A 23,833-nucleotide genomic window follows, 5' to 3' on the forward strand; every position below is an offset into this window, starting at 1 on the left:
GTGTCTATCTGTTTTTTGAGCATGAAAGATGGAGCTATGATACATGGCGCTATCGCGACAAATGGGTCCTGGGTCGTGGAAATTGTTATTATGACAATGCAGGATATTCTTCCTTTGCATTGTGGAATTGGTCTATTCTACTCGGTACGGAGGACCGACTCTTCGATTCCAACTCATCGTTGGATTGAAAATAAGACGACTGCACAGAAGTGCGGTCCTGGTGGCGGTTGTGGGTTCTTCTATTCCACTGGCGCCAACTTGAGGGCGCCAGGGCCTACTAGCCTCCTTTCTGGCAGCCTGGCCTGCGATGCTGCTCAAAGGTGATGTGACAGCCAGCGTCTTCTGACCTGTGTCAACGGAGGCAACGTGCTCCGTCGCGGGTCTATCCTGAGCGTTTCAACTTTGCCCCAAGATACTCGACGCGCTGCTTGGTTCGGTGGGAATGTCGACCCTTCGCCTGTTCGTCCATCAAGAAATGGTCCAGCGATTGATGTGGCCCTTTGAGCCCGGCCTTCTGCTCCGATTCATTCGATATCCCTCAATTTGCCCATGATGGCGTCGATAACGTCCATATCCGTGGCAGAGACGTGATCCGGCCCGACGATGTCTTTGGGTAGTCGCTTGACTGCTTCATTCATGGCTGGCTGGTAATTCCGAATCGCCGAACTCAGTGCATAGACGGCCTTCTTGCGAGTAGCTTTGTCGGCATCGTCAAGAGAAACCTGTACGAGTTTTTCAATCCCGTTGAGAGCCAAGAGTCGTTCTTGTGCTTTGGCGTTGTTCTGGACCGCCGTGCCTACACACCAGGCCGCCATACGTCGCAGGTCTGCAGAGGCGCTGCTCAGTTGAGCCAGTAGTGGCGTCCACAGTCCGAGGGGCTCCATGTTGTTGGCGTTGTCGATCTGTTCGACTAGTTGCTCGAGGTTGTCGAAGGCGGTCATTTTAGAGTCATGTGTGATGTCGGGGTCGGACGAGGTAATGATTGCCATGGCTTCTTTCATAAGGTCGGCATCACTGGGTCCGCCCATCAGGGAGCGAAGTACCTCCGCTGACAGGCCTTTGGGTTCCTGAACGGGCTGATCTGGATTGCGACCTGCATCGGAATTTTCGATGCCCCAGGACAGTAATGAGTTCAATCCTTTGTCCATATTGTGTACCCGCGAAATATGTCGAAAGTTTTTGTAGCAGTTCTGTCCTAGAATACTAGTACCAGGAAAGAGCCTTTTTAGAAAGATATCGTCTCACCCGTGATATTTGAGTCTTCATATACTGTGTAGGCGCACGTGCAAGAGAAGTAGTGGTTGGAGAACGGGCGTTGTGGCGACAGCCAATCAGGAGAAGGTTCCAGCATTTGCTCGGATCTTCTTTGCGATTCGAGTCTCACAAAGACAATCTCACTCGGTGGTCTTGAGCGTATCTTTGGTTGAACTGGGACCGCCGCCCTGGGTCATGAACTAGCCGTCACCCAAGAGTGTTGATGCCAAGACCGCGAATCGGTGAAAGTGAAGCCCTGGACTTCGACTGTGAGAATGCTCCTACAATCACTTAACGAGGCGCATGTAAACGGCGTTGGTGGCTGTGCCCTCCCCAAAAGCGGAGGTTCAAGCTTCTAGCCACTTCAGATACCCCACAATCTGTGGCTGGCCCACACAGAAATTTAGACCAAGAAGTACAAATTCCAAACTTCAGCTTTTGCCCCGGTTTGCCCGCTATTGACAGGGTCCGAGCCCGTGTCCGAGCCCGTGTCCGATGAACCCACGGGCTTAATAAAAGGACACCCGAGGACAGGTAATCAAGCCAAGCAGTGGCCTGAAGAACATACCAAGGTGGCGGCGTAAAAAGTAGAGAAAAAGCGCAGGGGACACAGTCGGAACGGTCATCTTCAGCCGCATTAAATACCACGGGTGGAACGTAGCCTATCGCATTGTCATCTTTTTGTCTGGAATCGAAGGACGATCTGAGCGATGGCCCCGGAATTGCAGCTGCCTGCGAAAGGTGACGATGCTCATCTGTCAATGTGGAAGGGACATTGCGCGGCTCCCGCCACTCGTGCACCATCGCATGATCTTAGTGATCTAGGTGCCAACCAACGGCTTTGCATGGAGAGCCAACTGTAACTCTGTACAGAGTGCGATTTCCATAATACTTATCGAAGCACTGCATCTCATGCCAACAACTAAATAACAGTCTTCAAGGCAACAGTATTCGTGCCCGCTCCGCGTTGATTGAGTCTGTTTTCACTTTACGGTCCACAGGTATATGGGTCTCGCAGGCGCCCATGAATGAACGAAGAGACTGATTACCTAGATAGATAATCGGCGTCCAGCTAGTATCAGACTTACTTCGCGGCCTGTATTCAGCGAAAGCTAGGCTCACGGCGCCCTGACCCAGCTTGGTCTTGGCGGCTCGCAGCTGCCCGATTCAGCCCACCGCTCAAACCACCGCTACTTCTTTTCTTCCATCTCACCCTTCTCAGCTTCTCGTGTCCATCTCCATCCCCATTAACTATCCAGTCTCCTCACTCGTCTCCTTGAAGGCCCGTTCACCTTCGACGATTCGAGTCTTTTCTTCCTACCAGCTCAATCGCCTCCTCTCGTTCCCCTCACTCTAATCTTCAAGAAAGCCGTCACAATGGAGGGTAAGCCAGATCCCGCTCGAGCCCAATGGTTTTGCGGCCACCGTTTACAGTGGTGAATGAGTGCTGATATATCTTCCTTCCAACAGAAGAAGTTGCTGCGCTCGTCATTGACAATGGGTAAGCGCCTACGCCCTTGAACTCAAGTCTCTGCCTGCGCCCCTCAGCCATCTCCTGCTGGACACACGAGCCCCGGTCGCGGGATCATCGGAAGAGAAGCAGAGATGCGATAACCTGAACACTGGACTGACCATGATTCTTGCAGCTCTGGTATGTGCAAAGCTGGCTTTGCTGGCGACGACGCACCTCGAGCCGTCTTCCGTAAGTTCGCCCTGCCCCGCATTAGCAAGCCAGGCCACGATTTGACACATGCCACCAGCATCCATTGTCGGTCGACCCCGTCACCATGGTATCATGATCGGTATGGGTCAAAAAGACTCCTATGTCGGTGATGAGGCCCAATCCAAGCGTGGTATCTTGACGCTGAGATACCCCATTGAACACGGTGTTGTGACAAACTGGGACGACATGGAAAAGATCTGGCATCACACGTTCTACAACGAACTTCGTGTCGCACCCGAGGAGCACCCTGTCCTCTTGACCGAAGCCCCCATCAATCCCAAGTCCAACCGAGAGAAGATGACCCAGATCGTCTTCGAGACCTTCAACGCGCCCGCATTCTACGTCTCCATCCAGGCCGTCCTGTCTCTCTATGCCTCCGGTCGCACAACTGGTATCGTGTTGGATTCCGGTGATGGTGTTACTCACGTCGTTCCCATCTACGAGGGTTTCGCCCTTCCTCACGCCATCTCTCGTGTCGATATGGCTGGTCGTGACTTGACCGACTACCTCATGAAGATCTTGGCTGAACGAGGCTACACCTTCTCCACCACTGCCGAACGAGAAATCGTCCGAGACATCAAGGAGAAACTCTGCTACGTCGCTCTTGACTTCGAGCAAGAAATTCAGACCGCGTCCCAGAGCTCCAGCTTGGAGAAGTCCTACGAACTTCCCGATGGTCAGGTCATCACCATTGGCAACGAACGATTCCGAGCCCCTGAAGCTCTATTCCAGCCATCTGTTCTGGGTCTCGAATCCGGAGGTATCCACGTTACTACCTTCAACTCCATCATGAAATGCGACGTTGATGTCCGTAAAGACCTGTACGGCAACATTGTCATGGTAAGTTCAGGACCATCAGTCGCCCGAGCGAATCGCTAACAGCCGAATAGTCTGGTGGTACTACCATGTACCCCGGTATCTCCGACCGTATGCAGAAGGAAATCACTGCTCTTGCTCCATCGTCCATGAAGGTCAAGATTATTGCCCCTCCCGAACGTAAATACTCTGTCTGGATCGGTGGTTCCATCTTGGCATCCCTGTCAACCTTCCAGCAGATGTGGATCTCCAAGCAAGAGTACGATGAGAGCGGTCCTTCGATTGTCCACCGCAAGTGCTTCTAAGTTCTTTGTGAGCATCCAGCCATTTTCGGACCTCGACGAGTTGCAGCAACCCTTCTAGAAGAGTAGTCAACGAGAACAATGTCACGATGAACAGGGGACAGACGCAGAGCATAGATTTGTGTTGGGCTGAGTGCGAAGCGGCTGGACAAAAGTACTTGTGGACTAGCACAGGCGAGGCATGTCTCACAGGCCTCCAAGGGATTGGGGTCGTTGGAGCCTGCAATAAGTTCACTCTTATCTTCACTGAATAGCGCTCTTCCAACGTAGTGCCTAGAATGCAAGGCTAGTCAGACAGGTCTCACATATTCTCTCTAGTTTTTGTGCGTACGTGTGGACACCTAGCTGTCGTCGGGCGCGTCCGCCAATGCGTGGGACTCAGGCATCATGTCGCCAACCACGTCAGCGAAGTATCACAATGTTCGTCGAGGTTCGAAATCTTTTGACTATATTTCGATCTTGGGTGTGGCAAGCACTGTCAATGTCGTGACCCCATGCCAGCCATGATTTACTTAACCCAAGTGGTTCTCATGTCGATACGTTGGCACGTCCCCAGGCGCCTCCAGCACCGTGGACCCATCCTCAGCGGGCTCCAAAAGCTTCCACTCGGCGGTAACTCCTTCGTGCCTGAATCGATCAATAATCACACTCGCGATGCTTTCGAAATTGTCCGTCGCGAGTGCCAATATCGTTGGTCCAGCGCCCGATAGACAGATGCCCAGCAAGCCGGGGTGGGTCTGAGGGGACATGGAAGAGAGAATCGAGGGGAGCGCAGGGATCAGACCGGCGCGATAGGGCTGATGGATGCGGTCTTGCATGGCAGAGTAAATTAATTGGGGGTCGGGAGGGGAGTCACTGAGGACGGTGGTCAGGAGGGCAATGCGTTGGAGGTTGAAGATCTGGCATGTGTTAGCAGAAGTGCGTCTGCTGCCCGGGAGGAGAAGAGTTTGCTTTGCTTTCGCGCAATGCTCCGTGACGCGCTGATGGAGACGGCGTCGAAGGCTCAGAAACTTACCATGTCCTTCCGCGAATACTCGATGGGTAATACCTCCCTCGCTTTTGCCGTGCTGACCTCGAAATCTGGAATAATTGCCAAAGCCTTGATCTCTTTCGACCAGTTGAACCGTCTATAATGTCCGATATTCTCTGGTGGGACGGGCGGCAGCAGGCCCGTATCAACACCTCCTGCTGGCTGAGGCAATACCTCCGAGAGAGGGACTTCCTTCCTCGCCATATCCACGGGATCGAGTTCATTGAGATACGTACCCACAAACCCGCCGTAGAGCGCGGCAGCAACATTATCCGGATGCCGTTCGACCATGAGCGCGAAGTCTAGGACGCGAGGTTTCGGCAGACTGAATCCCCCGACTACATTCCCCAGCAAAACGCCTGCAACGACAGCCGCGCCCGAGGATCCCAACCCTCTTCCCAAAGGAATAGGGTTGTGAATGTGCACGTGCGTGTGCGCCGGGAAGTCATGCTGATTGTGACACCTCAAGACATACAAGGCTGTGCGGGTGATCAGATTGTTCTCCGGGTTGAGGTCGATGTCCTCGGCGCCAACCCCGGTGTAGGTTACCGTGCAGTTGAGTGGGATCGAACGGTCAGGTTGCTCGGACGGGGAGATGCTGACGCGGAGTTCAAGATACATGGAGAGGGCGAGGCCGATCACGTCGAAGCCTGGGCCTATTGTCGACAAAGGTGGAAATCAGGATCGGTTCGGGCTCAAGCTTCGTCTGGCCAGAGCCAGCTTGCTGTCGACTTACCTATATTGGCCGACGAGCATGGCACCTCTGGTAACGTTAGCCCTCAAGTAATGTACTGACCCAGGGTAATGTACTTATGATCCACATCTTGAACAGGGTGTAGGTCAAGGACGGAGGGTTCCAAAAATTGGCGCGAACAGATGTATCGCGCCTGTTGACCTTTTTATGTTGGTGTCTCTGAAAGGTCCTCACTCCATGACCATCGAGCGACTAGACACACGACCTTCGTCTCGAATAACGCTTACGACGGGTCGCAATAACTGTGCCTTTTATTGGAGAGAACTTTCAACTGGCTCTTGAAGCCCAGGACAGTCGGTTCGTGCCAGGCTGACCAATCAGCAGACAGGAGGAAGCGAAAATCCGTGGGCGGGACGCATGAGGGAATTTTCCGGGCCTCAGCTTGGCGCCGGAGGTTTGTATATTTTTTCTTCTGCGAGAAATTTTGGATGGAGTAGCACAGGCGGCCTGGAGAACTTTGTGATATGTAAGTCAGTGGAGCGGTTCATCCCTGAGCGGCCTCAGTGTTATCGTACATTTTCCAGAGGACGACTTTACTGCTGGCTCATCTCGTTCAGGCACTTCATCTCGAAATGGCAGAGAGGCTACGAATCCTCGTCATCGGTTCGGGAGGTCGTGAACATGCTATCGCATGGAGATTGGCCAAGTCGCCGTCCGTCGATGTTGTTCACGTCGCGCCTGGTAATGGCGGCACAGAGTCCTCCGCGGACAACATCGTCAATGTCAATATCCCTGTCAATGACTTCACAGAGTTGGTGGCACACTCACGGAAACATGGCTTGAACCTAGTGGTCGTAGGGCCTGAAGCGCCCCTCGTTGCAGGGGTGAAAGAATTCTTCAGTGCCGCAAACATTCGGTGTTTTGGGCCCTCGAAGAAAGCTGCGCAAATGGAAGGATCGAAGGCCTTCTCCAAAGACTTTATGCAACGGCATGGGATACCTACGGCGGCCTTCAGAAGCTTCAGCGATTACGAAACTGCACGGGAGTATCTAGATTCGGTCCACCATGATGTCGTGATCAAGGCGGACGGGCTTGCAGCTGGCAAGGGAGTCATCATTCCAACAACAAAACAGGAAGCACACGATGCTCTCAAGCAGATTATGGTCGCACGCGAGTTTGGATCAGCAGGCTCCCAGGTCGTCATTGAGGAATTCTTGGAAGGTGAGGAGTTGAGCGTGCTTTCCTTCAGCGACGGTTACACTATTCGATCCTTACCACCCGCCCAAGATCACAAGCGAGCCCTTGATGGTGACGAAGGTCCGAACACGGGAGGAATGGGTTGCTATGCACCAACTAGGATCGCCTCGAAGGAGCTTATTGCACAAGTCGACCGGGACATTGTGCAGCCGACCATCGACGGCATGAGACGAGAGAGAATGCCCTTTGTCGGCATGCTCTTCACGGGCTTGATGATCACCAAGAATGGGCCGAAAGTCCTGGAGTACAATGTCAGGGGAGGAGATCCAGAAACACAGACCCTGCTTCCACTTCTCAGCGACAGGACTGATCTTGCCCAGGTCATGCTGGCATGCACGGAGCATTGGCTAGACGGCGTCGATCTCGAAATTGAACCCAGATTCTCTGCCACTGTGGTTGCATGCTCCGAAGGCTACCCTGGTCCCTATGCCAAAAATCGACCGATCACCTTACAGCAGCAGCAGCTTCCACCTAAGACCCACATTTTCCATGCCGGTACAATCAGGGAGGGAAAGCAAGTCATCTCCATGGGTGGGCGCGTAATCTGTGCAACGGCAACGGCAGACACGTTGGAAGAGGCGGTCGCTCTGGCATACGATGGGATGGGTACCATCAAGTTCCAGGGCATGCATTTCAGGAAGGACATTGCTCATCGGGCCTTCAAACGCAAGGCCGATAACCTGATTGTCGAGCAGAATGGGATGACCTACGCCTCCGCGGGAGTGTCCATCGACGCAGGCAATGACCTGGTCAAGAGAATCAAGCCCTGGGTGAAGAAGACCGCACGGCCTGGTGCTGATGCTGACCTAGGCGGCTTTGGTGGTGCCTTTGACCTTGCTAAGGCGGGATATCACAAGGATTCTCCAATCCTGATCAGCGCAACCGACGGAGTCGGCTCGAAACTCAAGATCGCTCATGCTATGAATATCCACGACACCGTTGGCATTGATCTGGTTGCCATGAATGTAAATGATCTCGTCGTCCAAGGAGCTCGACCCCACATCTTCCTTGACTATTTCGGCTGCAGTATTCTTGATGTGGACGCCGCGAGTGCCTTTATCCGAGGCGTTTGTGATGGCTGCGAGATCGCACACTGCACTCTGGTTGGTGGAGAGACTTCAGAGATGCCCGGTGTCTACAGCGGCACCGAATACGACGCTGTCGGTACGGCTGTCGGTGCTGTTGATAAGGCAGCTGGCCAGAAAATCTTGCCGGACATGGAGAGCATGGTCGAAGGCGACGTACTTCTGGGCCTGGCGTCGAGTGGCGTGCACTCGAACGGCTTCTCCCTGGTTCGGCGAATCATCGAGAAGATGCATCTTACTTTCTTAGATGCTGCTCCATGGGACGTGGAGACCACGCTCGGCGAATCCCTACTTATCCCCACCCGCATATATGTCGTTCCACTGTTGAAAGCCATCGAACGGGACCTGATCAAAGGGATGGCGCATATTACAGGCGGTGGAGTGCTGGAGAACGTACCAAGAATGCTGCCCAAACGCCTGGCCGCCGAGATTGATGTGTCTGCTTGGGATCGACCCCCTGTGTTCAGATGGCTTCAAGAGGCTGGAAACGTGAGTAACGAAGAGATGAGTCGAACGTTCAACAATGGAATAGGCATGGTTCTCGTCGTGTCGAGTGTTGCTGCAGGAGAAGTGAAGAGGATTCTCGAAGAGAATGGGGAGACCGTCTTTCGCATCGGTAAGCTGGTCGAACGGGAGAATGACGGCTGTGTCCTCAAGAATCTTAGCAGCTGGAGTGCGCCGTGAGCAGGAGGACTCTGTGCTTGCATTAGCTGGTTGGTTCTAAAGGAGAAAAAGGGCGTACAATACCAACCTCCGCCACAACGGCACAGCGTACGGACTCTATGCTTGTGGTTTTTCTCAGCCCGGAGGGAGCTATGCCATACCCTCCGCGTCATATCATGCTTGGAAACGGTTCTCCCCTGCGTCGCCTGCACTGCCACGCTACGGAGCGTTTGAGTCAGCATGGAGTCGCGGACCTTCGGACTCTGTTGTCCTCCGCACCCTCCGCAGTCCAGCTTCAGCCTTGCGCACGGTCTCTAGCAATGAAAGTGTTAACAAATGTTGCTGAGGCCGGCACGGAGTAGTGAAGGACCACCATGCCCCCTTATGTCGGTGCGTAGGAAGTATAAAGCTCAACACCGTGTGGCTTCATCGGCATGGGACTTCGATACCACAGCCACCTGCACATACAGGCCCTTCCCAGCACAAGCACGTATTCAGATCTCCAAGCTCGATACAAGTTAAGTCGCCATGCCATCTAACACGACAGTCGTCATTGGCGCCAGCCGGGGGATTGGCCTGGAACTAGCCAAGTTCCTCGCTCAGAACCCCGACAATCGCGTCATTGCAACCATGCGGAAGCCATTCAATCTTGACCAACCCAACATTGACGTCCTCGAGCTCGACCAGACCAGCCAGAGATCCGTCGACATTGCGGCCAAGAAGGTCGCGGAAGCTGATATCTTGATCGTCAACGGCGCCATTGGGGAGGACGAACTCCTAACGCAGATCTCCTCGGACAGGCTCCTCCACTACCTCGACACCAACGTTGTTGGGCCCCATCGAGTCATCAACGCTTTCCTACCTGCACTACGAGTCCGCACGACGCGCAAAATCATCTACATCTCTTCCACGGCGGCTTCGCTCACCGGACAAGTGGGCGAAAATTGGGGCCTTCGTGGACCGTACGCGACCTCCAAGGCTGCTGGGAACATGTTGACCATCCAGTTCCACAACGAGCTTCATGAGGAGGGATTCACGTTTGTGGCCATCCACCCGGGCTGGGTCGCTACGGATATGGGGAATATTGCTGGCCCGGGTGCAATGCCGGTGACCGAAGCTGTGCAGAAGATCATGAAGATCGTCAATGGCTTGGAGAAGGCGGATGGCGCTACGTTCTTCAACATTGATGGCACGATTCTGCCGTGGTGAGGATACATACTGTGTAGTGGGTTCCCCGAGTCAAAAGTGGCGTAGAGTTAGCATGGGGACGATAGAAATAAATGGCACTACATCACAGAGTACTCCGTGTACACTCTGGCATCCCGAGCGTGCTCTGTGCAGCTGCTGGTGGATATGGTAGATACAGAGGACTCCAAGGTAACCCGTAATCTGTAGTAGTTTGGGCGGTTGGGAGGTCAGTACAGAGTATGAGTACTAAGGAGGTAATGAAAGGTACACTCTCTCTGCGTCGGACCCACGAATCGAGTGACGCGACGAGGCTGAGGCACGGCTGAGCTAGACGAAATTTGGACGAGACCTTGTGAGTGGGTCATAGAAAAAGTTCCCAGTCTGCGGCGATGCGCTGCACATTGAACTTCTATGGGGAGTACGAGGTACAGCGTTCTGCTTTGTCTACAAGTTTTGCTCGAACTCGGATCGGCCTTCTGTTCCATCTCTTCGGTCCCTTCTACAGAGCGACTCACGCCTCCACCACGGAAGTGGACTATTCCACAGACCAGAATAGTTCACTTTTGCGGACTCGGTTGCTATCCATCTTCACATGCTGCCTCGCTCGCTGAGGCATTGCATATGTCCACCATGTCGAATCGATCATGGCATATGGACAGGTGTACCTGTAGCCATCAACGTCTTGCACGCCTGCGGTAACATCCGACATATTCGGACGCGCGCTCGACGGTCGCCGGTGCCTGATTCTCGGAGGCCCATTGAAGAGAAACGTGGCGAGCGGGCAGAAGGACTTGCGAACAAGACACCGGAAGAGGAAGATGGGTCTGGAAACCCTGCAAAGGTCGACACTACGGAGAGACAGGCTCGGAGAAACTTCAAGATGCCTTCGAATGAAAAGCGCGAGCTCGGTGTTTTAGAAGATTTCAGGTTATTCATGCGCAAGAGCATGGACTCAACAAAGCAAGCCTTGTCTACCACCGAACCAATGACTGTGGATCAGGTGATAGCGCTCACGAACGTCAAACCCCAGCAAAAAGGCTATTACCGCGTTGCGTCGCTGCTGAAGTCGGCGTATAGCGGACGGGACTATAAAGAGGTGGACCGTGATTTGAAGATGGTTACGCCTCTCAAACGTGGGAAGCACCCTCTGTCAAAGAACAAGGAGGAAATCTTGTCCAGGCTGGGCTTTCTGAAGCAGTCAAAATCCGGACAGTCCACTTCGGCCACCTATGATAGGGGGACGTCTGCTTCGGCAAAAAAGAAAAGAGCAACAGCAAAGAAACCGTCACTATTGAAGACATCAAACGTGTCGGGTTCGGGGCCGCCAGTCCCGGAACAACAATCCATCACGCTCGAGACACCTCCGAATCTCCTAGATCTCAAGCCACAGTCGCTCCTTGTGGCAAACAAAGCAGAACAGGACGATGTCCCCCGTCAGGGGCCCGTACGAACGGCAGTAAGGCGGCTCCTAGCCGCCGGCAAGCCCAGGAATCCACGTGCGGCCAAGCAAGGTAAAATCGCCGACATGAGAGGAGGTCCAGTTCAAGTTGCGAGCGCAGACAACTTTCCGCTGATACCATTCCCAATGGAGACGTCAGAAGTGCCGAGATTGAGTCACGACTTGTCACGTGTTCTCTTCAATCCAGGTGTCTATCAATTGCAGGATCCACGATCCAGGGTATGGAACTTCGATCCCTATCTTGGTAATCTGATGCCTGTGTCCGAGTTCAACTACGACGCACTGAACAGGTATATCACTTCGTCTGAGGACGTAAATCTCCGAAACGTCGCGCAGGCAAAGGACAAGCGCTACATTGGCTCAACTTCGAGCATGTCAGGCGTTCTCGCCCATTTCCATTTTCTCCTGTCCGGGTTCCGTGACCTGAACCTGGACCATCTGAGCCGAGGATTCGAAGACGAGGGTCACGTCAATTTCACCAGGATTCAGAAAGGCCCCACAGCAATCTTTCTGCGCTACAAGGACGGTGTATATGCGGTAGACGCGGACAAGGAGTTCGACTCAGCAAATATCCTGATGAGTCTTGGCCGCTCCATGGAGAAACTCCTCACATCTGACAAGGAGGAATTTGAGAGGTACAGAAGAACTGAAGATGCTACCAAGGACGCACAAATGAAATCAAGCCATCCCGAGGCATACCACTACTCCGGCCTCGGCCAGTTCCTGCTAAGATCACAACTTGACGCCCACGATCCCCGGCTGCCCGGGACAGGCATGTTTGACCTCAAAACACGAGCTGTAGCGGCCGTGCGGATGATGGTCCACGACCATGAAAAGGGCGTAGGCTATCAGATCAAGGAGAGATTCGGTACCTGGGAATCTTACGAACGAGAATATTTCGACATGATGCGATCGGCCTTTCTTAAGTACTCTCTACAGGTCCGGATGGGCCGCATGGACGGCATCTTCGTCGCATATCACAACACTGAACGGCTGTTTGGCTTTCAGTATGTACCGCTCCCGGAGCTGGATTTCGCTCTTCATGGGCAAGCGGACCGAACACTTGGGGACCAGGAGTTCTCCCTGAGCATACAGCTCTTGGACTATATCTTTAATGAAGCCACGATGCAGCATCCGGGTCAGTCTCTGAGGTTTCACTTTGAGGCAAGAGAAGCAACGCAAGTTACTCCACATTACATGTACGTCTTCGCAGAGCCCGTCACAGAGGAAGAGATTGTGGCAATTCAAAGTCTGAAGAAGGACGAAATCCGGGCGTTCGAGGATCGCATATTCAACCCAGGGCGCGCGGATTCAACCAAACTCGATGAGGAGGACGCTGATGAAGCTGAGGATGAAAAAGAAAGTGACGAGGTCGACTCAGCTCCATCAGGCGCCTCGACAAACACGGGTCCCGCCCAACAATCGAACGCGGCTGATGTCGTGTTCCTCAATAGCATCTTGGGTATGAATATTAACGAGGCTATGGCACCGAAGCCCAAAGCGGCGCGTGTACCTGAGTTCAATGAGCAGCATGCAGCAGGAGACTCAGTAGACACCACTACAGACACACAATCGTCACCAGCGCCCAGCAAACCCTTATTAGGATGGAAACTCAACATTCGCAACATAGTCAACGGCTTGCCGGTGACGCGGCCGGAAAACTTGAAGGAAAGGGACACGTGGAGTCTGCAATATACGTTGGTTCCGTTGTCGCCCTCAGAAGCCCAACGGCACTACACGCTGTGCAAGAAACGACGCCAGAATGCACTCGAAGCTCCACAAGAGACTGATGCGGCAGCCAATTTCTACCTGAAGAGGCTTGTGTCAATGAGCCGTAGTGGTGCGCAATGGCGGCAGCATCAGGACAAGCTGGATGCGGGCAGAGAGCGGATTGTACTTTATGGTGAATGAATGCTTGTACGGAGTACTCCCACGATATTTTGTACATTACAATCCCTGTTTGGGTGCCGGCTTAGCATAGAGGCCGTACACCAGACAGTCCCATGGCAGAAGAGCATATACTTGGACATGTAATCAACGTCTTTTCGGGCCAACGCTGGAAGCGCAGGTACAGGCTCAGCAGGCGAGAAACATGTCTCACCATGAAGTGCTCAGTGCGACTCATCGACTGGGGACACGAGAGACGTCGTATATTTGTATCAATCGCCCGCCCCATCTCTGAGACGTCTCATTCAGGATGTTCAGAAGACCGTAACTCGTACCTCGATGCCCTGCCCCATTACTATCTATGGATCAAAGTCACAGGATCTGGACCAAGGAGCTCGAAGCCGCCGAGACCCAGGGCCTGCGTGGCCTCAGTGGCGTGGTCCGGGAATCTCCAAGATCATCCACGCTCCCACCACTTCCACGATAGCCTCCCACGCCTGCGATGTGGCTCGCCAATCGCTGCAGCTGCTGAGCCGGCACGCCTGCCGATTGCCCCCATCGACCGGCGTTGCCCTGTTTTCGAGGGTTCCTCCCACGTCCTTACCACCCCGGTTGGTGGGCTCGCGCAGCTGCCGATAGCAACCGAGGGGTAGTCCCTGCATGGGTACAACGGAACCTCAAGGCAGAGCAGCGCGCAGATGTTGTGAATGGCCTGCTTCAACTCCGTATCATGGAGAGGACATGCAGAGCGTCGACCACTCCCGGTGTCATGCTTGCCCGTGGATACTTTACCCGTGCCCGGGTCGATCAGTTGGTAAATGAAAAGTCAAGCAGTACTGAAGCAAACCTTTACTTGCCCACCATTACGTCCGGCCGCCGATCCGCCGCCAGCTACTGTACTTCACCATTGCTACTTGACATGCCAACGCTTACAATTGCCTGCTCCTCGCCATAAAGATCTCTCTGTACCTCACACTGACACCAACTGCGTACAGGCACGGACAAGGTGACACCTCCATCCCCGGCCACCACCTTACGATCAGCCTCCTGGAGCGGATCTCCGTGCGACCTGTCAAGCCTGCCCCATTCCGACGGCGCCCTATCAGCTCGCGTTCTTCACCTGGTTACCTCAATATATTGCCAGTTGCGCGCCACCAGGTTCTAGTCACGAAGCACAGTCTCGGAGGCGTATCGTTGTTGCAATCTGCTCTGCTTTGGAAACCACGACCGCACACACCCCTAACGTTGTTCCTGGGCATGTCACGACAACCAGCGGTGTCTCACTGAAGAAAGAGGGAGACTACACAAGAGGGCGGGTCGGCGTTGAAGGGAATCGCTCGACCTTGTGAACATGTGTACCCTGAGAGACCCCATGAGTTTCTCCTGAGACCCGACAGCCATCAAAACAATTGGGCGGCGCAGTCAGTGTTTGCTTGATGAGAAGGACCTGCCGGACCTTTCCGTTTCCATACTTGTCACCAACATGGCGGACAAACGCAGAAGGAAAAGCCTGAGCATCTTCCGCCAGAAGGCGGACCCCAATCCTACAGTACAAATACCTGCCAGCACGCTATTCGAGAAACACTCCAGCGAATATCTGGCAAGTCCGGTCGAGTCAGATCCAGCCAGCCCCAAAAACCGGCCAAGGACATTGCAGAGGGCAGGTCGCGCCTCCGTGTTCGGATCTCTACGCTCCTTACACTCTCTCGATGAAGACGAAAAGATTGCCTTGACAAGATCAGACTCGAAATCTTCGTCACTCCAAGAAGAAGTTGACATGAATGTCAAGGGATTGTTGGGCAGCAAAGTCCTCCAGTATGGAGAGGTCCAAGCCGGTAGCAGCAACGTGTTTAGGAAACGGAACCAGTTCATGGTGCTGACCGACACGCATCTCATTCGCTTTAGAAGTCAGGTCAAAGCAGCCGAAATGTTTCCTAGTATTCCCAGCAGTCTTAGCAAAGGACACGTTCCGAGGTCGTCTTCCGTGAGTTCTTATCAAGAACTCCAATCGTCGGCCTATTCAGACATCACCTCGGCCGTTCCACTTGAGCAAGTGGTTGCGGTGTTCAAGATCGACGACGGACGGATCTCTCCCACGGTGGAAGTGGGATACCTCGACGAACGTGGGCGGAAAGCTTCAGCTATACAATGGCAACTCAACGATTATCGCGAGGCCGAGTTATGGATGACCGCGATTCGTCTCGCTTCTCAGCAGGCAAGGATGCTCCTCCAGCAACCCATTCTAGACCAGACAGTGGAGCACCTTGCACGAGTCCTTGAACGGGAAAGAGACTATGATCCTCAGCACTTCCACGTCTTCAAAGTCGTGCAACGGTCCGTCAACAAGTCCTTAGGAAGGGCATCTGCCGAAGACTTGACAAGGCACGGGTCAGCAACCGCATGTTACCTTGTCATTGGCTTGCACAAAATCCACCTTGTACCTCTACAAAGATCATCGACACGATCGTCAAGCACTTCTCTAAGCGAGTTGGATCCCATGACTTCCTACGCCCTTGTCACTTTGACATCAATCAAGGTTGTGGCTGGAGAGGATGCCTTTCAATTCTCGGTCAAACCTCCGCTGGGCCAACCATACATGATGCACCTGGGCTCTTACGCCACAAGCGAGATCGCGCTCCGCCTGCGAGCCGCTTCCGAGTATCTGCGACCAGAATGGGTCAGGCAGCCCTTCTTTTTCGACGTGCCTCCTGAGGTCGATGATCAAGCAATTCCCCTGATTTGGCCGAAAGAGGACCATGATTGCTTCGACCGGACGTTGATTGCATATTGTGCAGGCTACGACGTAAACACCTCTCGTATCTGTTACTCTGTGGACTACGAATGCGAGGATGCGCCATGCTTTCTCTTACTTCCTCCGTCGGGCATCGCTTCATACTCCGCCTTGGAGTTACTCGCCGTACTTCGAGCATTGAGATACAACGAGTCCTTCTCCTCTATTTCATTTGCGCGAATCAACCTAACGCCGCTACGCCACATTTACGACGTGTTCTGCTCGGACGTGGACAGCCTCTTCTCGCGATCTGGGAACCCGGTTAACATCGTCGGCCATCAAGATCTGCCAGTTCTATGTCAGGAAATCAGAGCTCTGGCACTGAAAAGTCGACGGCTGAGGCGGATGGATTTCTCAAACACCATGCCGCACACAGCTCGGGCAGACGGCGGAGAGCCTTTTGATTGTGGCATCCTGGAGGCTCTGGTCCCGTTGTGCAAGAGGTCTCTGACCAATGTGGATTGGATTGTGCTTACCGGACTGCGGCTTTCTGATGGCGACTTGAACTACCTCGTGGATGCAGCTTCGGAACGAAAGTGCCATCTTCGAGCACTGGAGATTGGAGACTGTGGGCTTTCCGTTCACGACATCGACGTGCTCCTGTCCTCCTTGTCTTGTCAGGAGAGCACTGTCGAAGTGATCGACATATCGGGAGCACAAGGCCGGTTCAGTCCCGAGCTCTTCCAGCGTGGTATAGGAGCCTTTACCCGCATTCGGCGCTTGAATCTTACACGGATTCAGATGACCGCTGGGCCAGAACCTTTGGTTGCTCCCGAAGTGCTGTTGGCCTGGAGACTAGAGGCGTTGTATCTGTCGCAGACCACTCTCAATGAGCAGTCCGTGGACTCAGTATCAGCGTATCTGGCCACGTCGAAATCCGAAATCCTGCGTGAGCTGCATGTCAACCAATGTGGCTTAACGGGGAATGACCTAGCGACCTTCTTCCGGTCCATGAGTCGGGACGACAAACAGCCGCGGATAATGCACGTCAGTGCCAACGAGAACCGGTTGAAGGTGGGCAACACGCTCATGTTCAGGACATTGGCCCACGGCTGCGGACCAACATCGCTGAGCATGAGGATGATGGACTTTGAGAAAGAGAGCCATTTCCGAGAGCTGATCAACGCGTTGAAAGTCAACACGACTTTGCGGAGTCTGGACATTTCGCGTGCATCCCTACCGTATGATGCCAGTATCGAGACTTGTGAGGCTCTGAGGGAGATGTTTGCCACGAACCAGACCTTGGAGGAGCTCGATATCAGCGGCGAACACGCGCATTTGGACGCGACCCGATTCGGCATTGGCCTTAACATCGCGCTGAGAGGATTGGAAAAGAATAAGACCTTGAAACTCTTGCGGATCGAACATCAAGGGCTTGGTTTGCAAGGGGCTAGTACCTTGGCCGAGGTTTTGCAGAAGAACAACACGTTGCTGGAAATCCATTGTGAGCACAACGACATCAACCTCCAAAGCTTCACCGCGCTTGTCAACGCCCTCGAGAGGAACCACACATTGCTGTACATGTCGAGCATGGACCATGACCGAGCAAAGTCATTGGAGAAGGTGCGGCGGGAGATCGATGTCGTGGACCGAGGAGACAGTCCGAAGTCACCCAAGCATCATGGTGGAGCGCTCAAGAAAGCATTCGCCGGGACGTTGACGGGGAAATCTCACGGCAAGGGGCACGGACATCGTCACAGTAGCTCGTTGTCTTCCATGGCCTCGTACACGGATCAGGACATTGCAGCGGTCATGAGCACGCTGGAAGACAAGTGGAATGCACAGGTTGCGCGGATGCAGAAGTATCTGTTCCGGAACTATTGTCATGCACAAGGCGTGCCTTGGGAGGGAAATTCCGTGGATGAGAGCACGCGGCCAGCGACTATGGCGGGTGAATCCTCGCTCGCTCAAATCCTCAAGCGCGTGAAGCTGGACAGGACGCCGACTTCCGGGACGGTGGATGCCCTGGATTATATTGATGAAAAATTAGGGAGGGACAGCGATGATCGCATGGTTTTCGAGATGCCCTAGGACCGAGCTCTCCAGAAGTGACACGGATTTTGACATAGTGAGGCCCAGCTGTACCTGCAAAGCGCATCTCGGGTCAGCAGAGGAGGGACTTTTATTTTACGCACGGGTGTTCTTTCATTCGTTTTCATGATACCCCGTTGTTTTCTGGGTTGGAGGGTCATTTCCGGGCTGTGCACGACACGGTCACACGCCGCGCACGATTCCGACGAGATGAGACCGAGATGGGGGATCGGGGAGCCAGGCAGCAGTCGATAACAGAGGTCCTGTACGTAGATTGACAGAGCCAAGACGTGGTCCCTCGAGAGCTTTTCGATAGACCTACTCCTTCAGAAGGATCAGGCTGTGTCAGGACCATTGAGGCACGCTGATAGTTATTGCTACAGTAGCTGGCAGTCTGTCATCAACCAGTGCAGCAGCTGTAGGAGCTAAGCAAACGCCGTAGATGAGGCATATGCATATATCTGCATTGAAGATGGACTTCCTTTGGGTGTAGGTGCATGGGCAATGTACGTACCCGGAGAAGAATGTGGGAAGGTGTACGAGGTACGGGCAAGTGAGGGCTCCACGGGTCCCCGGAGAGTATTGCGTACGGATGATTCTCCACTCAGGTACCCGTCAATCGAAAGATACGACCTGCCCGTGGCGGTCGAGTGGGTTCTTATTCATCCGACCGTCAGCACCTTGCTGAGTACTGTGTACATATGCGGCCTCCCACAAGCCTGCCTCGACGGGACCCATGCTGGAAGAACATCGTGAAAATGTGGACTAGAGGAGGAGGCACTTGCGATCTGCATCTGTAGGGTGGGTGCCTGAGAGGTAGAAAAGGTCATTAGCATTTTCGCCCTCGTCAGAATGGCGGAGAGCAGATGGCAGGTGAGCAGTATTGCCGGATTGGGCTTCATCATGCGAGCTCGACTTTGGGCAACAAGACGAAGCGGCGTATCTCAAGGCCGCGGGCTGGTCATTGGCATGAGGTGATTTTTACGGAGGACGCATGATGATGAGGTGCAGCTGCAGGCACTGCCACAATCTCGCTCCCGCCCTCGCCGCGCAGGCTAAACTGCATGTGGCTGTATGCTGAATTGCCTGTCGAGAAACAGTCGAAATCTTCTTGCCCGACATTATCGCTCAGTCTTTAGACACGTTCCTTTCCAGTCCCTCCTTTCTTGTTCGTCTGTCGGACCACCTTTTGCGGAGGCCATACAAGCGCACCTCGACATTGTGCCGCATCGCGTCCAGAATGCACTTCACCTTCCCCTAAACTCTCTCCAGTCGCGACAAAGGGTTTCTCGACTCCCGAGACCCTCCTATCTCGACTCCCCGCCGCACCCTCACTTTCGTCCAGCCGCCTCAAGATGCGGCGCAGTCTGTTGATCTTCCTCCTGTTCGCCGTCGTCGTCCTCACCTTCCTCTTACACTCTGTCTCGACGCTGTTGGCGCTACTCATAGAAGATGCGTCCCGGGACGCCATCCACAGGTCCGAGCTGCCAGCCCCGAACTCGACACTGCTCGAAACACGTCCGCAAGTGATCCCCAAGATCATCCACCAGACATACATCAACGAGTCGATCCCGGCCCACTGGGTTCCGGCTCAACAGTCATGTATCGACCTGCACCCGGACTACGAGTACAAACTGTGGACGGATGCGAAGTCCCACGACTTCATCGCAAAAGAGTACCCGTGGTTCTTGTCCACGTTTGTCGGCTATAGACACAACATCCAGCGCGCCGACGCCATCCGATACTTTGTGCTGGCCCACTACGGAGGCGTGTACCTCGACCTGGACGACGGGTGCAAACGACGGCTCGACCCCCTTCTCTCATACAACGCGTTTGTACGCAGGACAGTCCCCACGGGAATCTCCAACGACGTGATGGGTGCGACTCCCCAGCACCCGTTCTTCCTCCGAGTCATGGAGTCCCTGCAGGGCGCCAACCGGAGCTGGATCCTGCCGTACATCACCATCATGGCGTCGACGGGCCCGTTGTTTCTGAGCGTCATCTGGAAGAAATGGATGGGCGAGCACGCCCACCTGAACCCGGACACCTGGGTCGGGAGGGTGAGGGTTCTCATGCCGGACGAGTACAACCAGCACGCGTGGTCGTTCTTCGAGACGTACGAGGGGTCGAGCTGGCACGGCAAGGACGCCAGGCTGATCTTTTGGATGGGCAAGAATTGGCTGCTCTTGACGGTGCTGGGTTTTGTGCTCGTCCTGACGGTGGGATTTCTTGTGTGGTTCGTCTACTCGAGGCTCCTGATCTGGAGTGCGAGGAAGAGGAGGGAGAGGGGGAGTCCGCGGATGTCGGCTCTTAGGTTCGCTGGCAGTGCGAAGGTGCCCCTGTGGCGGGTGTGGGCTGGTGGGCTGGGACTCAACAAGCAGAGTTACGAAATGGTCGCTCAACATGATGCGTGATGGCACATTGGCTATGATGCGGCATTGACGCACGACACTCTACTCGGTCTCTCGTCGTCGAGATCACAGGCGGAGCGATTGAATTAATGGGGCGTAACTCTCCACAATCACGAACACAACACCCGCACAACATACATATATCTACACGGCGGTCGGAATCATCTCATCGGAAAGAATCAATTGCGTTTTGAGCGAGGAGTTTTGGCGACAGCATGATTATGTACATGCATTGACTGATGGTCGAGGCGGTTGTCGGCCGACTCGGTTGACTCGAGTTGACTCGATGTGGCCCGGCCCGGTTCTCACCACAGCAATAGATATCAAGAGCCACGACATGCTGGTTGATTGTCTGATCTTGGGCTTCTATGGGACCGATACATCTGGTGACGGGGTATACAATCAGAAGTTACCTCATATATCTACGATACGGCATTGTAATAAGACTAGTTTTGAATTTACCTTTTCGCGCGCTGCTGTACAGTATCTACTCTGTGCGTTCTACTCTGTGTCGCCTACTCTGTGCGTTCTACTCTGTGTCGTCTACTGTGTCCTCTACGGAGTACTCTGTGTGCTTCCTCCCGTGTGCTCCCTACTGTATGCTCTGCGCGGAGCAAGGCTCCTGAGAAACAGTGGTCAACAAGTATGTATCATGTACGTACGAATACAAAGCACCGAACTGCCCGATATATACGGAGTCCCACGACATAGAGACATAATGTATACGCAATGCAACGCCATGCCATTCCATGCCGAGGAGGATCCCAACCAACCACCCGAGACAAGCGAGCCCGTACCTAGGCAGAAGGATTCGATCCTTGAGATCCTCTGGTACTCCGTACAATCTCACCAGCACCTACGAAGGACGTACTGTACTGTATTCATCCATAGTGCGTCGACTGTTCAGGGACTTTTCCTTCCCTCCCCTTCCTTGCTCGGCTGGGCCATCGTCGAGGAAAATTTTCATTCCGGTGCTGCTCCCCCTTTGTCTCCGTCAGCAGTCAGCGCTCGGTACGAGGTACGCCTCTGCCCTGGCCGCCTCGTCTCGCCAGACTACTTCTTCCCACCGGAGTGCTCCAGGACGTACGTACATCTAACCCTGACCTACCCTACCATAAAATACCGTACTTTTGTCCTCCAAACCGCCTGTTCTGTCGTCCCGTCCACCCTGCATAGTAATTGGCAGATCTCGAACACCGTCCCAGAAGGAGGGGGAAAGGGCAGGATTAATGTGTCGCCCGAAAAAAGGCTGACTCCCAGTTTTTTGACGCATGGCTGCCGTTCCTCGAGGCCGAGACGGACGAGCCTGAGTAAGTAAGAATCAGCCAGGCCTTGGCACAGTATATTCGGCTCCTCAAGGCATTAGCGAGGGATGATACAGTAGTGTTTTGCAGGATGTTCGGCTTTCAATACGGAAAATGAAAATGAAAATGAAAATGAAAGCCAGTCCTCGGTCCATTCGGTTCGATAGCTCCGACCAGGGACCTTGATAGGTTGATCGTGCTAGAATTTTTTCTGAGCGCTTGGGTTGGGTTGCAAGCCGCCCCTCTGCTCGAGGCAGGAGACGGACCGCGTGAGGTGGTCCGCCGAAGCGTAGATGTCATGCACGTTTACGTTCGGCTTGACGAGACCATGCCATGCCCGGTGAAAAGAGCGTGCGGTGGAGCGCGTGATCAAGTATTTCCGGCAGTAGACGGAAACCCGATGGCGGGTATGCTGTGAGAGCGTCGTGGTCAAGCCTCGTTCCTGTGCTGGCGTTGTATTCAGCGTGCAATAGGATAGAGTCTTCTCTCTCCTAGGAGGACGTTAGCGTCGTAAGACTGACTGGAGGGTTCGGAACGTTGGATCTAGGTCTGGATCTGGATCTGTATCTCGGTCTGCTTCTGCTTCTGCTTCTGCTCTTAGAAAGATTGATGTGCCTGTCGTCGTCCACGCGGATCAGTGAGTCGCGAGGAAGGACTCTCATTCATCGATCAAGATCAACGTGGAGTCCGACACCTTGTAGTTAGCAGCGACTGGGAGGCGGGAATATCAGGTCTGGATAACGGCGCTCATTGCGACGAGACGAGACGCGGGACGGCGCCTAAATCTTTCCCTTTGTCGAGGACGATAAGTTCAATGAGGCAAAGAAGCCGCTCAAATCTTCCCCTTCGTCGAGGATGTTCGAGGTCAGGCACTTGGCGATAGACCTTTGCATTGCGGTGACCATGCCCGCTGAAGCGATCCCCGCGCCAGCGCCTTGCGGAGCTCGGGGGTTTCGACGTGATTGTCGCTCCGTGGACGAGACGCGGCCCAGCCCTTTCCCTTCGTCGAGGACGTTCGAGACAGACTCTGGCACTGGGAGATAGAGCCTTCGCCGTGACCAGGCCAGCTAGAGCGAGACCCGCGCCAACGCCTGACGGAGCTTGGAGGGTTCGACTGATACATCGATAGATCAACCAGTACACCGTTATTTAGGAGGTTTCGACATGCTTGTTGCTCCGTGGTCCCTTGGTGCCACAGTAAGTAATTATCGGGCGTGCTGGCTGAGGTCCGGTCGCCAGCCAGCTTGATGCAGTTGATACTGGAGTGCAAAGAGTGCAGAGAGTGCAGAGAGAATAGCCTGGAAGTACTATATAGAAACAGGCCATACTTAACATACCGCCTGATGTTTCAACTCGTCGTCCATACTGTACGAGGCCGGCTCGCGCCTTTCCTATGAAAATTGTCGTTGTTGATATACGAGGGACTGTTCCGGGTCATCTCCCGCGTCTGCCCAACGTGGTCGGTCATGGCAGAAGTTTCAACTGATCGTGATCATAATACATACAGTACGGCCCAAGGCAAGCTTAGCCCATTCGTGTCAACACTGTGGATATCCGAGGTACTCTTTCGGGGTCATCTCGCGCCTCCCCGGGGTGGTCGATCGTAACAACGAGTGACATTTCTTTCAGGTGATAGTGCTGGATGCTCGTCAATGGCATGGAAGACACCTCTCTCGCGTCTTCCTAGGGTGGTCGGGACCTAGTGACGACGGATTTCATCCCTTCAGGAGATGAAGCTGGACGCTCGTTGATGCCATCGACAGGAAGAGGAGTCAGTGCTTGGAAGAAAATTGTTCGTATTGCGTGGTGGCGGCATGATCTAGTTGGTCATGTCGAAGTACAGTACAGTAAGTACATAGCGACCAGTGTCTCTGAACCTGTCGCTGCTATTCACGAACCATGCGGGATATACTACAATACTCCGCAGACGATGAAAAT

General features: G+C 53.9%; 8 protein-coding genes across 8 annotated transcripts; 6 read left to right on the top strand and 2 right to left on the bottom strand.

The window, feature by feature from the left end:
• Positions 1-524: 524 nt before the first annotated feature.
• On the bottom strand, positions 525-1,148 carry A1O7_03521 (uncharacterized protein; the record flags this gene model as incomplete). Its single annotated transcript, XM_007757540.1, has 1 exon — positions 525-1,148. One exon carries the CDS (start codon positions 1,146-1,148, stop codon positions 525-527), a length of 624 nt encoding a protein of 207 aa, XP_007755730.1.
• A 1,856-nt stretch (positions 1,149-3,004) lies between these two features.
• Positions 3,005-4,098, top strand: A1O7_03522 (actin, gamma; the record flags this gene model as incomplete). Its single annotated transcript, XM_007757541.1, has 2 exons — positions 3,005-3,817; positions 3,868-4,098. The coding sequence occupies 2 exons, from the start codon at positions 3,005-3,007 to the stop codon at positions 4,096-4,098; spliced, it is 1,044 nt and encodes a 347-aa protein (XP_007755731.1).
• Positions 4,099-4,607: 509 nt separating this feature from the next.
• A1O7_03523 (homoserine kinase) lies at positions 4,608-5,746 on the bottom strand (the record flags this gene model as incomplete). Its single annotated transcript, XM_007757542.1, has 2 exons — positions 4,608-4,994; positions 5,111-5,746. The coding sequence occupies 2 exons, from the start codon at positions 5,744-5,746 to the stop codon at positions 4,608-4,610; spliced, it is 1,023 nt and encodes a 340-aa protein (XP_007755732.1).
• A 705-nt stretch (positions 5,747-6,451) lies between these two features.
• On the top strand, positions 6,452-8,845 carry A1O7_03524 (uncharacterized protein; the record flags this gene model as incomplete). The annotated part of the gene is made up of 1 exon (XM_007757543.1): positions 6,452-8,845. The coding sequence occupies one exon, from the start codon at positions 6,452-6,454 to the stop codon at positions 8,843-8,845; it is 2,394 nt and encodes a 797-aa protein (XP_007755733.1).
• A 507-nt stretch (positions 8,846-9,352) lies between these two features.
• On the top strand, positions 9,353-10,033 carry A1O7_03525 (uncharacterized protein; the record flags this gene model as incomplete). Its single annotated transcript, XM_007757544.1, has 1 exon — positions 9,353-10,033. The coding sequence occupies one exon, from the start codon at positions 9,353-9,355 to the stop codon at positions 10,031-10,033; it is 681 nt and encodes a 226-aa protein (XP_007755734.1).
• An 859-nt stretch (positions 10,034-10,892) lies between these two features.
• On the top strand, positions 10,893-13,382 carry A1O7_03526 (uncharacterized protein; the record flags this gene model as incomplete). Its single annotated transcript, XM_007757545.1, has 1 exon — positions 10,893-13,382. The coding sequence occupies one exon, from the start codon at positions 10,893-10,895 to the stop codon at positions 13,380-13,382; it is 2,490 nt and encodes an 829-aa protein (XP_007755735.1).
• Positions 13,383-14,841: 1,459 nt separating this feature from the next.
• On the top strand, positions 14,842-18,180 carry A1O7_03527 (uncharacterized protein; the record flags this gene model as incomplete). Its single annotated transcript, XM_007757546.1, has 1 exon — positions 14,842-18,180. One exon carries the CDS (start codon positions 14,842-14,844, stop codon positions 18,178-18,180), a length of 3,339 nt encoding a protein of 1,112 aa, XP_007755736.1.
• A 1,355-nt stretch (positions 18,181-19,535) lies between these two features.
• Positions 19,536-20,594, top strand: A1O7_03528 (uncharacterized protein; the record flags this gene model as incomplete). The annotated part of the gene is made up of 1 exon (XM_007757547.1): positions 19,536-20,594. The coding sequence occupies one exon, from the start codon at positions 19,536-19,538 to the stop codon at positions 20,592-20,594; it is 1,059 nt and encodes a 352-aa protein (XP_007755737.1).
• Between the last annotated feature and the right edge of the window lie 3,239 nt (positions 20,595-23,833).

The sequence above is a fragment of the Cladophialophora yegresii genome (genome assembly GCF_000585515.1).
Source record: "Cladophialophora yegresii CBS 114405 chromosome Unknown aczIN-supercont1.2, whole genome shotgun sequence".
NCBI classification, from domain to species: Eukaryota; Fungi; Ascomycota; class Eurotiomycetes; order Chaetothyriales; family Herpotrichiellaceae; genus Cladophialophora; species Cladophialophora yegresii.